Below are 12,342 nucleotides of genomic sequence, written 5' to 3'. Positions count from 1 at the left end.
AAGAATTAAAAAAAAATAAAATTAACCTTATAAGTTATAGATGTTAATATATGTAATAAGTGAATATATACTAACACATAAGGGAAATAAGGAATGATCGAATATAAAAATAAAATGATAATAATAAATAATATTTAAAACGAAGTACCAAGAATAGTTTTTAGGGAGGGAGGTGATCAGTGAAGGGGAGAGATCGCTGATATCAAAATGTAACTGTCTAAGCTTGATGCAAGCAAGGTATATTTTCATAAAGCTGGTAGAATTTGATGCATGTAGGTCATGCCACGAGGTAAGAGGTCCAGGTTGACTTCAAAAGAACTCAGAAGTACTCTGGCATTTTTATGAGTTTACTCTTAAATTATTTGGAAGTTTAATAAGGGGCTCTTTATTAAGGTATGCCAGGGCAGGTTTAGGTTGGATATGAAGAAAAGGTTCTTCCCCTGGAGGGTGGTCGGGCACTGAACAGGCTCCCCAGGGCAGTGGTCACGGACCAAAGCCTCCAGAGCTCAAGGAATGTTTGGACAACCCTCTCAGGGACAGGGTGGATTGCTGGGGTGTCCTGTGCAGGGCCAGGAGTTGGACTGGATGATCCCCTGTGGGTCTTTTCCAGCTCAGGTTTCTATTCTACGATTCTATAAGTAAAATAATAAATACCCCGTTACAGAATTACAGAGGAAGAAGTGTGGGCAAACAACAGGGGATGTTCTCTCCTTCCCACTCTTTTTCTCTGTGCTTGAGAGCAGGAGGATGCAGCAGCCTGGGATGCTCCTCAGAGCCACCCACAGGGGCTTCCCATCAGCCCCTGTCCCCCTCCAAGCACTATGTATGTATGTGTGCGCATGAATTAAGAATTGCCTTTGAATTCCCTGAGCATAAAGAAAATAAATCTCTACAAAGCTGCACTTAGCAGGCAGAGTCCCACAGTGGCTTACAAAAGCAGGACAGCGCTGTCTGTATCAGACATGTGAGGCAAAAAGGTTTCCAAGCTCTACAAGCTTCTGCAAACCCCCAAATGAAGGTGTTTACGCAAGGGCAGCATCATTTGCTATTTCTCTGCTTGTGCTGGGCTCCTGGGGGGGCTGACAGAGCCCACACACACATCAACCCTGAGGTTCACCACCGAGATGTTCCTCGCTGCCCTTGAAGAGCTGTGGGGAGCAGATTGAGCTGGGGAGGCTTTCCCCATCAAATCGTCACTTCACCATGGAAGAGCTCATCAAACTCTTCTGGAAGAGTAACCAAAGGCTGCATCATTGGGCTTACACACCTACTGAAGAGATGGATGTGGTGCTGGGCGAATGGACCCTGTGGCACGTGAGAAACACACCTTTATGTCTTTAGGATTTGCTCCTAAAGGGTCCCCTAAAGGGACCTTGGGACCTTTTTTCCTCCCTGTCTTTCAACGAACCAAACTCTCTGGTGTCTACTGGGCAATGTCTTTCCAGAGACAAGGAGTAGCACTCTGTTTTATGTGCATAAACTGGACCATCTGTAATTAAATTGCATTAGAAACACCCAGGGAAAGAGGGCTGATGGGTTTTTGCAGTCAAGTGCTGGACATGGTGCACAGGTCGGATGGTCGCCAGCCGTGCTTGGATCCTCCTGCCTCCAGCTCTGCCAAACCACAAACCATTCCTCACCAAAACCTTAATTATTTTGAAGGGGGGAAAAAATCTGCCTTTCAGCAATAACCATTAGTGTATTACTTAGAATAACATAGAATATCGCAGAATCATTAAGGTTGGAAAAGACTTCTAAGATCATTGAGTCCAACCAACTTCCATCTCCCAATTCCCACAGTGTCTATTGTTACAACTTAGAACCCCTTTGATGCAGAAAGGGCTGCTGTCACTTGAGGTTGTTTGCTCAAAGAAGAAGAGGAAGCCTTACAGGATAGGAGGTATTTCAGCTCATTCCTTCCAAATCCTCATGCTTAGCAGGGTAAACACTTCACTTTGCACACTCATTTACTGAAGGGAATCCATAAATTCTCCAGTACCTCATGCCACAATGCCTACATCCCAAGAAATTATTCACCCTAAATGCTTCTCTTCCGTCCTCCACCTGGGATGACAACAATGGACTTTTGACCGCCTTCCTGGTGGAGCCTCTGCAGAAATGCTCACATTGATCATCTCAAATCCAGGTGAGTTCCCTGAAACTCAAGTGCAACCTCTGCCAAACCCCACAGGATTTGTCTTAAGTTCAGCTCATGGGTCTAGAGGGGAAGCCACACAAGGAGCAGCTGAGGTCACTTGGCCTGTTCAACATGGAGAAGAGGAGACTGCAGTCAGATCTTATCTGCAGCTTCCTCATGCGGGGTGGAGGGTGAGACACTGATCTCTTCTCTCTGGTCACCAGCAACAAGACCTGATGGAACAGCATGGAGCTGTGTCAGGGAATGTACAGTCTGGATATTAGAGAAAGGTTCTTCCTCCAGAGGGTGGTCAGGCACTGAACAGGCTCCCCAGGGCAGTGGTCACGGCCCCAAGGCTGACAGAGCTGAAGGAGAATTTGGACAACACTCTCAGGGACAGGGTGGGATTGCTGGGGTGTCTGTGCAGGGCCAGGAGTTGGACTTGATAATCCTTGAGGGTCCCTTCCAACTCGGGATATTCTATGTTTCTATGAAGTTTCTACAACCAGAACCAAGCACGGCCAGTGACCAAGGAAGGACCATTTCTGGGTCACCAAGAGGTTAAAGTAAGGCAATGAAGAAACCCTGTGTGGGTGTGCAGCAGGGTATGCACAGGGAATGTACCAGGATGTGCAGTAGTGTGTGTGACAGGGGTGCAGTAGGGTAGGCAGTAAGGCAAGCCATAGGGTTTGCATTTGGATGTGCAACAGGGGAGGCCTAAGGATGTGCAATAGGATGTGTATTAGGGTATATAATAGGGTATGCATTAGGATATACCATAGGGTAGGCAGTAGGGTATGTAATAGAGTATGCAATAGGAAAGAACTAGGATATACCATAGGGAATGCATTAGGGTGTGCCACAGGGTATCCAACAGGATATGCAGTAGGGTAGGCAATAAGGTAAGCCATAGGGTATGCATTTGGGTGTGCAATAGGGTAGGCATTAGGGTGTGCAATAGGATGTGCATTAGGGTATGTAATAGGGTATGCATTAGGGTATGTATTAGGGTATACCACAGGGTACTTCATAGGGAATGCATTAGGATATATCATAGGGAATGCATTAGGATATGCCATAGGGTATCCAACAGGATATGCACTAGGGTGCACCACTGAGTATGCATTAGGGTATGAATTTTGGTATACGTTAGGGTGTGCAATAGGGTATGCCATAGGGTATTCTATAATGTACCAAATGCAGCATGTCTTAGGGTATGCAGTAGGATATGGACTGGGGCGAGCAATTTGGTACACATTAGGGTGTGCCCTAAGGTATGCCACAGGGTACCCAGCAGGGCATGCAGCAGGATGTGCCACAGGGTATGCAACGGAACCAGCCCTTCTCCACTGGCACCAAGGCATTTCCACCAGGCACTGGCTCTCTGCAGCGGGCTCTGCTGCTCTGTGTTGGGATGTTCGTTTCATGATGGGTGGTTGTCTCTTTTTTTTTTTAATTATTATTAAAAGAAGGTATCAGCCTTCTGTTTGATGTGCTGTTGGCCGTGGTTGCTAAGGGGAGCAGTGTACAATTACAGCCCCAGTGATGTCCACTCTAATAATACACTTGGCTCTGCATAGCTCAGATGCAGACACAGCTCTGCTATAAAGAGCACGGTTGTTCCAGCAGAGGAGTACTCCAACTTATGTTACATGTGAAGGGTTTGTGGCACATTGCTTAACACTCCCCAACTGAAAAAAAAAAAAAGAGCCTGGACATGCCAGTGAGTGAAACTGACAACCAAAAACCTCTCACAGGAGACTTACTTTTAATGTATTAATTAAGAAGGTATTTCTAGAGGCGTGAAGAAACTGTATATGTGTCCACTGAGATGTTCTTGCATGTCCCCAGCCATTCAAGCTCCCCAGGCCCGAGTCACTCAGGCCCATCCCAGGGGTTCACACAGCTCGAAATCACTCCTGCTACCAAAACCCTAAACCAAACTCAACGAGGAGAAAATCAAACCCAAATCACAGAATCACTGAATTGTTCAGGCTGGAAAAGCCCTCCAAGATCATCAAATCCAACCATTCCTCCAGCACTGCCAAGTCCACCACTGACCCACGTCCCCGAATGCCACATCCACATGCCTTTTAAATCATTCTAGGAATGGTGCCTCCACCACTTGCCTAGGCAGTCTGTGCCAAGGCTGGACAACCCAGATGCCAAATGACCCCTCCGGTGCCCAGCTCCCTCATGGCAGCATCTCCCCAAGCTTACCGGCTGTCTACTCCACAACTGTCCTTTCCACATCACTTTTCCTGAAAGGTTCACAGCACCCAGACTCAAGACTCAGTCAAGATTTTGGACCAAAACAAAAACTGAGGGATAAATTCAAACCACAGTTTTCCTGACAGACCCCATCAGAGCATGAAATGCACCAACACTGGCTGGGGGGAAGCTTTTGGAGGAGCTGCTGGCGGGACGGGGGATGATGTGACAACATTCCAGTGCTGCAGCACTGGCATCTCTTTTGGGATCAAAACAAGTCCCCTGAGATAAGCTGTGAACATGTGCAACCCTTGAGCATGAGTGCCTTGTCAACAGGTGAAAATATAAGAGGATCCAGGTTAAAAGGAGAGTTTCCTGCCTGTTCTGCAGCAGAAGGCCTTGCTGCTTGTGTTAGGGTCCAGTGGGGCACGGGGACGCTGTCTATAGGTACCAGGATGCTGTAGGGCGTCTCAGCAGGTCAATGCATTAATTTCTGAGATCCTCTGGTGGGGCAGAGCTGTTGCCTTCACAGTCCTGAGAGAAAGGGACAAACAAGCCCCTACAAAACAGGAGCATCTGCCGGGAGCAGATGGGGGGGCGAGCGCTCCAGCCCCAGGCGCCAGCAGCACGGGGAGGGGATCACGTTGATCCCGATTTATCACACCCCGGCAGAGTAATTCCCCAGCTCGCCAGTGCCCAGCGAGCCGAGCTCCTTACGTCCGGGGATCAGATTAGTCTGAAAGGTGCTAGAGAGACACAAATCCTGCTCTGGAGCAGGCGTTTTATTAAAGGAGTGTTTTTTTGGGTTGGGTTTTTATTTTGGTGGTTTTTTGTTGTGTTTTTTTTTTTTTTTTTAATTAATGGTAAATTATCTAGAAATGGCTGATGGAAAATATCTGATGTTCTGGAGGGGTCAAGACTGGAGCTGGGTAATGTTAAATCATTGTTCACATATCTATCTCTCTATCTACCCATCATAATATATCTATATATAAAAATACATATAAAAATCAATATTTATTTTTATATATAAATAAATAAAATATAGGATATAATAATTGATATAATTGCATTATTATATCAGTAGGATAGCCACATTACTCCATAATATGGCATAATATCCAATATGCCTTACTGATATTGATAATACATAATATATCAATTCCAGTATACCATATTGATATTGATAATCAACCCCCTTACTTTATACCAAGGCAGTTGGAACGACTTTTGTGCCTCATACCTGAGTCTGTCTCCAGCCAGAGCTATCAAGCTTGAATACATAAAACAATTCCTGGTTTAGGGCTTAACCAAAGTATTTAATGAATCTGTGTCAGTGCATCCAATTGTTTTGGTTGGAAAGAGAAACTGTGCTTGGAGAAAGTCAAAATCCTTTACTATCAGAAAGGAAATGTTAAATTATTTAATTTCACATGGCACTTTGCTTTTGACCTGTGGTGATCTGTCACCTCTTGCCCCATGAAGACATTTATAAAAGATGTGCAGTTTGGGGCTGAACAAATCCCTTTTGCATATTCCTCCTTGCTTCAGCACATGAACTTGATCACCCGCACACCCTGCTCACTCTTTGCATTTCATTTCTCCCCATCCCTCCCCAGTGGACACCATGCTCCAAATCACACTGTGACTGGCTACATGTTCCCGAGAAGCACTTTGAGACTCTCTGGAGATGAGAGATATATTATTTATCCTCCTACATTCATCCTGTGAAGAGCTGAATGCGAATGCACTCATTCTTGCCCGTGATGCTGCATTACAAATCAGTTTACTGGGTCTGTTGGCATGGGTGGAAATGCTGGGACGAGAGAATAAAGCAAATTGGAAGAGTCCCCCCTACCCCAGGACTCTCATCAGCCTCAATATTTTGCCAACACCCCGCTGTCCCTGGCTGTCATTCCCGGACTTTATTTTGGATTTCTTAGGTCACTCAGCCAAACAGGAAGAGACACAGGAACTACCTGATATGGGAAGAGTGGGATGTACAGAGGGTTTAGAGCTCCCTCCAGCCTCTTTGCTGCTAAATCTGGGACTGATTCTGACTGCAATTCGTCTCAATCTGATTTATAACAGCTTTGGAAATAAAGTGATCTGGAGAAAATCACCACCTGCTACAGGCAATGGGCAGGTTTTGTGTGCTGCCCAAGGGCTTTGCAGGGCAGAGAAGAGAAGGAGTGGGCATAGGGAGTGATACACACCCAGAGCAATGACAGAAGCAAAACTGGAGCAGAAACTTTGCAGAATTATCCTAGGTTATATTAAATATTGATTTTCATAATTTTAATTTGTTCCTTATTTCCCTGCTTGCTGTGATGCCCAAAGGCCAACTCAGAGTACAGAAAGCCAGGCACAGCATCCAAGATAGGATCTCCAACAACAGCAGCAAGAACAATATCAGTCAAAAAACTGGAGCTCTGTATATCCCCCAGATGAGATGTGTGTGTATGAGGGAACGGCCAATGGAAATGCACATTAAATTAAGGATGGAAATTCATGGTTTCAACTCTGTCTCCAGAGGCAGAAAGTTGGAGGTTCCCAGAAAGCAACCCCCACTTTGATGGTGGTACTACAGTAAAAACTGCTCTTCTCAGCAGAGCATGGGCAGTTGAGGACAGCCCTTTTCCCCCATCATCCACCACTATCAGAGAATCATCTAGGTTGGAAAAGACCTCCAAGAACATCGAGTCCAACCATTAACCTCACAGACCAGTTATCACAGCCACTGCTCTTTTTCTGCCCCCCTGCAACTTTGCTGTCACTGATGGTTTAGGAGCAGAACAACCAACCAGTTCTGCAGACATCAGTAAACGAGCCACACAGAATAATGAGCGAAGACAAAAATTACTTCAGTTTTGTTTGCAGCCAGAAACCAAGAGCAAGCCCTTCAGCCAGGTGATGTAACCAATAGCCCACTCAGGGACCATGACTTAACTTCATGTTGCTGGTGCTGAGATGGACCCTCCACTCTAACAGCCCACACTGTAAGACCCTCCCAGTTCACTTCTCTTCATGCCATGGGGATGCTGCCTCAAGCAACTGACTCATTTCACAGATGGGCCCTGGTCTGAGATTCTGTAATTCCACGTAGGGTTCACGAAATAGGAACAAAGAGCAACTTGACAATGCCCTCAGTGCCACATTTTCTATGGTAACCACAGACAAAATGGCAGGAACGCTTCCATTCTCTCGTCAGTTGGGTTCAAAAGGAATTTGGAAACAGCTCAGCTCCAAACAGACGGTTAAGACCAGGTGAGGTGATGCTGCAGGCATCCAACCAACTAATTTTTTCTCATTACCTGCAACATATTGAGGAGCAGGCTCCGGAACTTGGTTCCTTCCACCATGAAAAGGGCCATTTTGTCACAGAGCTTGGCTGCTGTGGAAGCAAAGCTGCGGTCCGTCACCGCTTTCTGGTAGATGGTCTTGACTATCTCGCCCAGCATCTCCTCAGAGTTGGTGGAGTTCTGGGCCTCCTCCATGAATGTGGTGAGCTTGGAGTCAACATCACTGCTGTTGTTCCTCATGCTGTTGAGAATTTCAATTAGTTTGTCCATTTTATTCTTTTCAGGGTCGGTGGTTTCCACCGTGACTTCGTCCTGGTCCGTGAAAAGGGAAAGACAAGGCGTCTGTTACACAAGGAAAAAACAGACATATCAGCCCTTGTCCTTGCACAAGCAGCAAAGGGGGAAGGGGATAGGGGAGACATATAAACAGACAGAGAAAAGAGAAAAGACAAAGCATCTTTTAGCAGCACAATGGTATAATCTCAGCATTGAAAGCTACAAGCGCATGAATCCTGCCCCAGAAACGTTCTCTTTCTCCACTTCCCACAGCACTCCATCCCAAAGTCCTCCCCCTTGGCTCAGGGAGAAGATGTCCTTGAGAGTCCTGAGCCAGCGTGCCCTGACTGGCTTTGGGATCTTAGACCAGCTTCTGGTGTCTGCGACATCATGATAATGGACATTTTTTGTGTCTCTACTTAGAAAGTGCACTGATGTTTGCAAAATTCTCAGACAACAATACTGCAAAAATACCTACTTTTTAATATATATTTAAGAATGTAAATTGAGATCAAAGATGTCACACCAGCATTCGAAAGGCTCTCAGCTTTTCCATCTCTTGGCTGTTACGCTTTTCACTTCATACCACTACCATAAAAATTATTGCTTCTTTTCAACATTTTATCATGCATTGCTCTTTCTCCCCAGTGTAAGACATTGCATCCCACTTGTTCTGGCCTGCTCCCTTCTGCACCTCCACCTCAATCTTACAATGTGCTATGCAATACAAACCTGTAGCAGTTTTCTGGACAACACCAACACCAACCAGTTGGAGTTGTCCAAACCTCCCATCAGGAGGCTGGTTGTGTTGATGACACCCACCCAAGAGTGGGTGCTTATGTGTGCTTATGTTTCTTATGAGACTTTACATTCCTGAGAATAGCATTAATATGAATACACTGAAGGTCTCTGCCATACTCCCATTGCTTTAAAGAACATAAAAATAACTCACAAAATCTCTTCCTCCCCCCCCATGCCACATACAGAAATAGTAAATCCTCATGCATTCAAAGGTATAAATTTCCAGCATGCACTCCCATGGAATCATATGTGTTCATGTTATTTTTGCTCTGTATTTTGGAAATCTCATTAGAGATACCCTCTCGGATGCATTTTCCAGTCTGACAAAAGAATCTCAAGAATTTGAGTTTCACAGGGGGCAAATGGAGATATCATCTCCAAATTCCTCAGAAATCTGTGGTTGAATATTGTTTCCAAAAAGGATTTCTCCTCCGTCACTTGCATGCAATAGTTTTGTTATTGTTGGGTTGTTGGAAGGAAGGGGGAAAAGATAAGGGCATTTCAATTCATTGCAGAGATAAATGGATATCAACTTTAAAGTACCGGAGCCCAACTATTCAGCACTCAAAAGGCAAAGCTTGGGATTTAGCTCTGTACTTGCAGACAGACAAATTGCCTTTTTTAGATGTTTTTTGCAAAGTGGATGAGCTCTGCAGATGAGGAGGGAACTTGCGTGTGCACCCTTCCCCAAGGGTGGAAGGAAGCCTTCCCTCATGGATAGGGGCAGAGTTCCCAGTCCTTGGAGAACTCAAGCTGGCAGCAACCTCAACCAAGAAGTCAAGCACAGAGCGTTAATTGTGTCAATAAAAAGCCTCCTGAAGAAGCACAAAGACACCTCATGAGAAGCGCTGGTACCGGGAGAGTAAGGTAAGTCAGGTGCATTGATGGGAAGGTCCCTTGAGCCCACCCCACCCTTTGTGCAGAGAATGGCCAACAGACAGACTCTCAAAAAAACCCAGAAACTCAAGGTTCCCCTGAGAAATAATACCTTTTCTTTTAGTCTCCTCCGCAGCCTGTCTTTGGAAGACTGAAGCAGATTGATCTTGGGCCTTTCCCCGACGCGCTCGTGAATACTGTCCTTCCGCTTGGTCTCCGACTCCGGGGTGAACTGCTGAGGCTGCTTCTCCACGGCCTCTGGGCCCCGGGGTGCCTCCGCGGGGATGTGCACCGTGCAGGCGGAGGTGTCCTCGATTTTCAGATTCTCAGTCTCTTTGGCGTTTCTGTGCGTTTCTTTGTCGTTGGGCGAGTGCTTCTGGTTGTGGTGCCATCTCCGGTTCTGGCTGTAGCCGTGGTGGCCCGTCCTGCCTGAGGAGTGGGGGGCCTGGCCTCCTTGGTAGGCTTTCTGGTGGTCCCTGTTATGTTTGGTGCCACCTTGCTGATGATCCGTGTGCTGCTGAGACTTGTTCCCACTGGGAAGTCTCTGCTGTCGCCTGGAAAGTCAGAGAAAGTCTTTAGTTCGTCTATTCCTCCACAGTTCTGCTTGGTCAACACATCTGTCCCACCAGACAGCCCGACCCTTGGTAGGGGACCACAAAAAGGGAGCCAATTTCTTGGCATCTAACAATCTACCACCAACTCATGCTTCTAAATCTCTTTCAGTTAACAGTCGTATTTGAGCTGGAAGTTTTTCTGAAGTTAGATGACACGACTTTGGTCCCCAGGAAAAACTCCCCCAGGTTTCTGTGTTTTCTGTGTTACTTCCACACTAACCAGGGGAAAAACTGGTTAGCCCAGCTGAGCAGTAGGAAGTCAGGTAGGCTAGAAATACCAGGAGTTATTTTTTTATCAGGACCTCCTGATACACCTGGATACACCAGCATCACCTGCTCCTCTTGCCTGCCAACACGGCACGCTGCTGCATGGGTTTGCAGTGAACCACTTTAAGGGTATCAGGAATTTCTGGGTGGGAAAAAATAAACTAAAAAGCAAATTATCAAGCAAACTGGTAATTTTTGCCCACACCAAATGGTTTTGTTTGGCCTTACTTTATGCACGTCCTTCATCATTGCTACACGGGGACAGGACACATGCACGGATGAAGAAGAAGGTGAGGGCCATGCTTGGCTCTGGCAGCACGGGGAGCCAGGACCACAACCTCCAGATGGAGGGCTGCCGTGCACAGAGCTCCAAATGGATAACGTGGAAATTCAACAACCGCAAAGAGGAGGAATTGCCCAAAAACTGGTTTACTCGAGAGACTAAAATGTTTCAGAAGGAGTGAGCAAGCCCCAGTGTGCTGGCTGTAACCAGTAGCCGAGATGGCAGGTCTCCAAAAAAACAACAGTCAAATGGAAGAAATGCTTTGGCAGCCTCAGACATCTCAGATTTCCAAACAGGCTGCAGCGTGGCTGTCCCCAGTGAAGAAGGCAGAGCTGAAATGCCATCATCAAGGATGCAGCTAAGATGGAGATGGTCCTGGCACTGGCTGCCTTCACCCGGGACGGTGCAGGGTTACCCCATGCACACCCGCAGCTCCCTGACTGCTTGCTGCCTTTTTAACACTCAGTCTTGGCTCTGAGAGCACGTGGGATCTTTTCATGCCTGGCTCCTCACAAGGCTGCTGGGAGCAGTGCTTGAGGGTGGCACAGGACATGTCCCCAGGATCGTCCCCAGGATCATCCCCAGAAACAGGGAAACAACTGTGAGTGCTGCGGTGACCACAGCAGTCTGCATCTGCGCTGGTTTTGTAGCCATAAAACCCCTGCTCAGCCTCATCCCTTACCCCAAACCCTCACCTCCATTCAGATAAATAGCAGCTTTTATTTTAAACCCGTCCCACAGCAATTAACTTTATTTTCATCACTGGCACAGCTCGGCTCAGGGCGCTCGGATGAAGGAAGCAGCCATTCACAAATACGTTTCAATGGTCAGCGGTTCAACAGCCTCCAACCCTGCCTGCCAAAGCCATCTGCCCATGGAATCTGTATTCCTTGGCATCCCCAGGAGTTAAAACCTATTTTCTGAGGCCAACTGGCTTTTAACCATAAAGAGTGAGGGCTCATGTTTGCCGAACATGGGACGAAGAGGCTTGTTCGTGGCAGTGGAAGGAATTTGTGTTTAGTCTCAGACCACCAGATCCGGTTTTCTGAGATATTCAGTGTGTGGTTTTTTTGGATTTTTTTTTTTTTTGCGAGCTGAATGTCAGAGAATTAAAAAAATAAACAAACAAATAAATTAAAAAAAAACCAACAAAAAAAAGAAAAAGGAGATGGGAAAAGCTTTCCTGTTTTCTGGAGCTTACAAGCATTTTATGAGTACAGATCCTCCACATCAAGTTTTCCTGGCATTTCTTTGTTTCCTCTCAGTAACGCAATCACATAAACCGCTCTGTAAAGAGCAATGCTTATTAAAAGGGAATGTCAAAATAAAAGTTAGTTAAAACCCTTATCTGTTACTAAGCCCTCACAAGCTTAAGTGTGCAAGAGTTTTGTTTTCTGTGGTTTTGCTCTTCTCTCAAAACATCTGAGTTTTAACTGTTTGGTTGCACTTCAAGTCTTGGGTTATAAGCCAGACAGTCTGCTACTGTATTTAATTTGTAAATATTGCACAGGAATTATAAAAGTTGCACACAGACATGGCTTCAATTTCAGCAGAAGTAAGGTAAAATGCATGGAA

General features: G+C 46.0%; 1 protein-coding gene across 3 annotated transcripts in view; it reads right to left on the bottom strand.

The window, feature by feature from the left end:
- CTIF (cap binding complex dependent translation initiation factor) overlaps positions 1-12,342 on the bottom strand; it is a 148,188-nt gene that overhangs the window by 34,199 nt on the left and 101,647 nt on the right. For 2 of the 3 annotated variants that reach the window (XM_027671655.1, XM_027671657.1), the window contains 2 exons: positions 9,716-10,157; positions 7,663-7,992 (listed from right to left, as the gene is read on the bottom strand). In XM_027671655.1, coding sequence (XP_027527456.1) covers positions 7,663-7,992; positions 9,716-10,157 — 772 coding nt within the window. The remainder of the gene's footprint in view (positions 1-7,662; positions 7,993-9,715; positions 10,158-12,342) is intronic. The other variant, XM_027671656.1, reaches the window with a different exon arrangement.

Source organism: Neopelma chrysocephalum, unplaced genomic scaffold (genome assembly GCF_003984885.1).
Source record: "Neopelma chrysocephalum unplaced genomic scaffold, ASM398488v2 Primary Assembly neopelma1_97116, whole genome shotgun sequence".
NCBI classification, from domain to species: domain Eukaryota; kingdom Metazoa; phylum Chordata; class Aves; order Passeriformes; family Pipridae; genus Neopelma; species Neopelma chrysocephalum.
The sequence above is the reverse complement of the archived record's forward strand: the minus strand, read 5'-3'. Positions and strand labels throughout refer to the sequence as shown.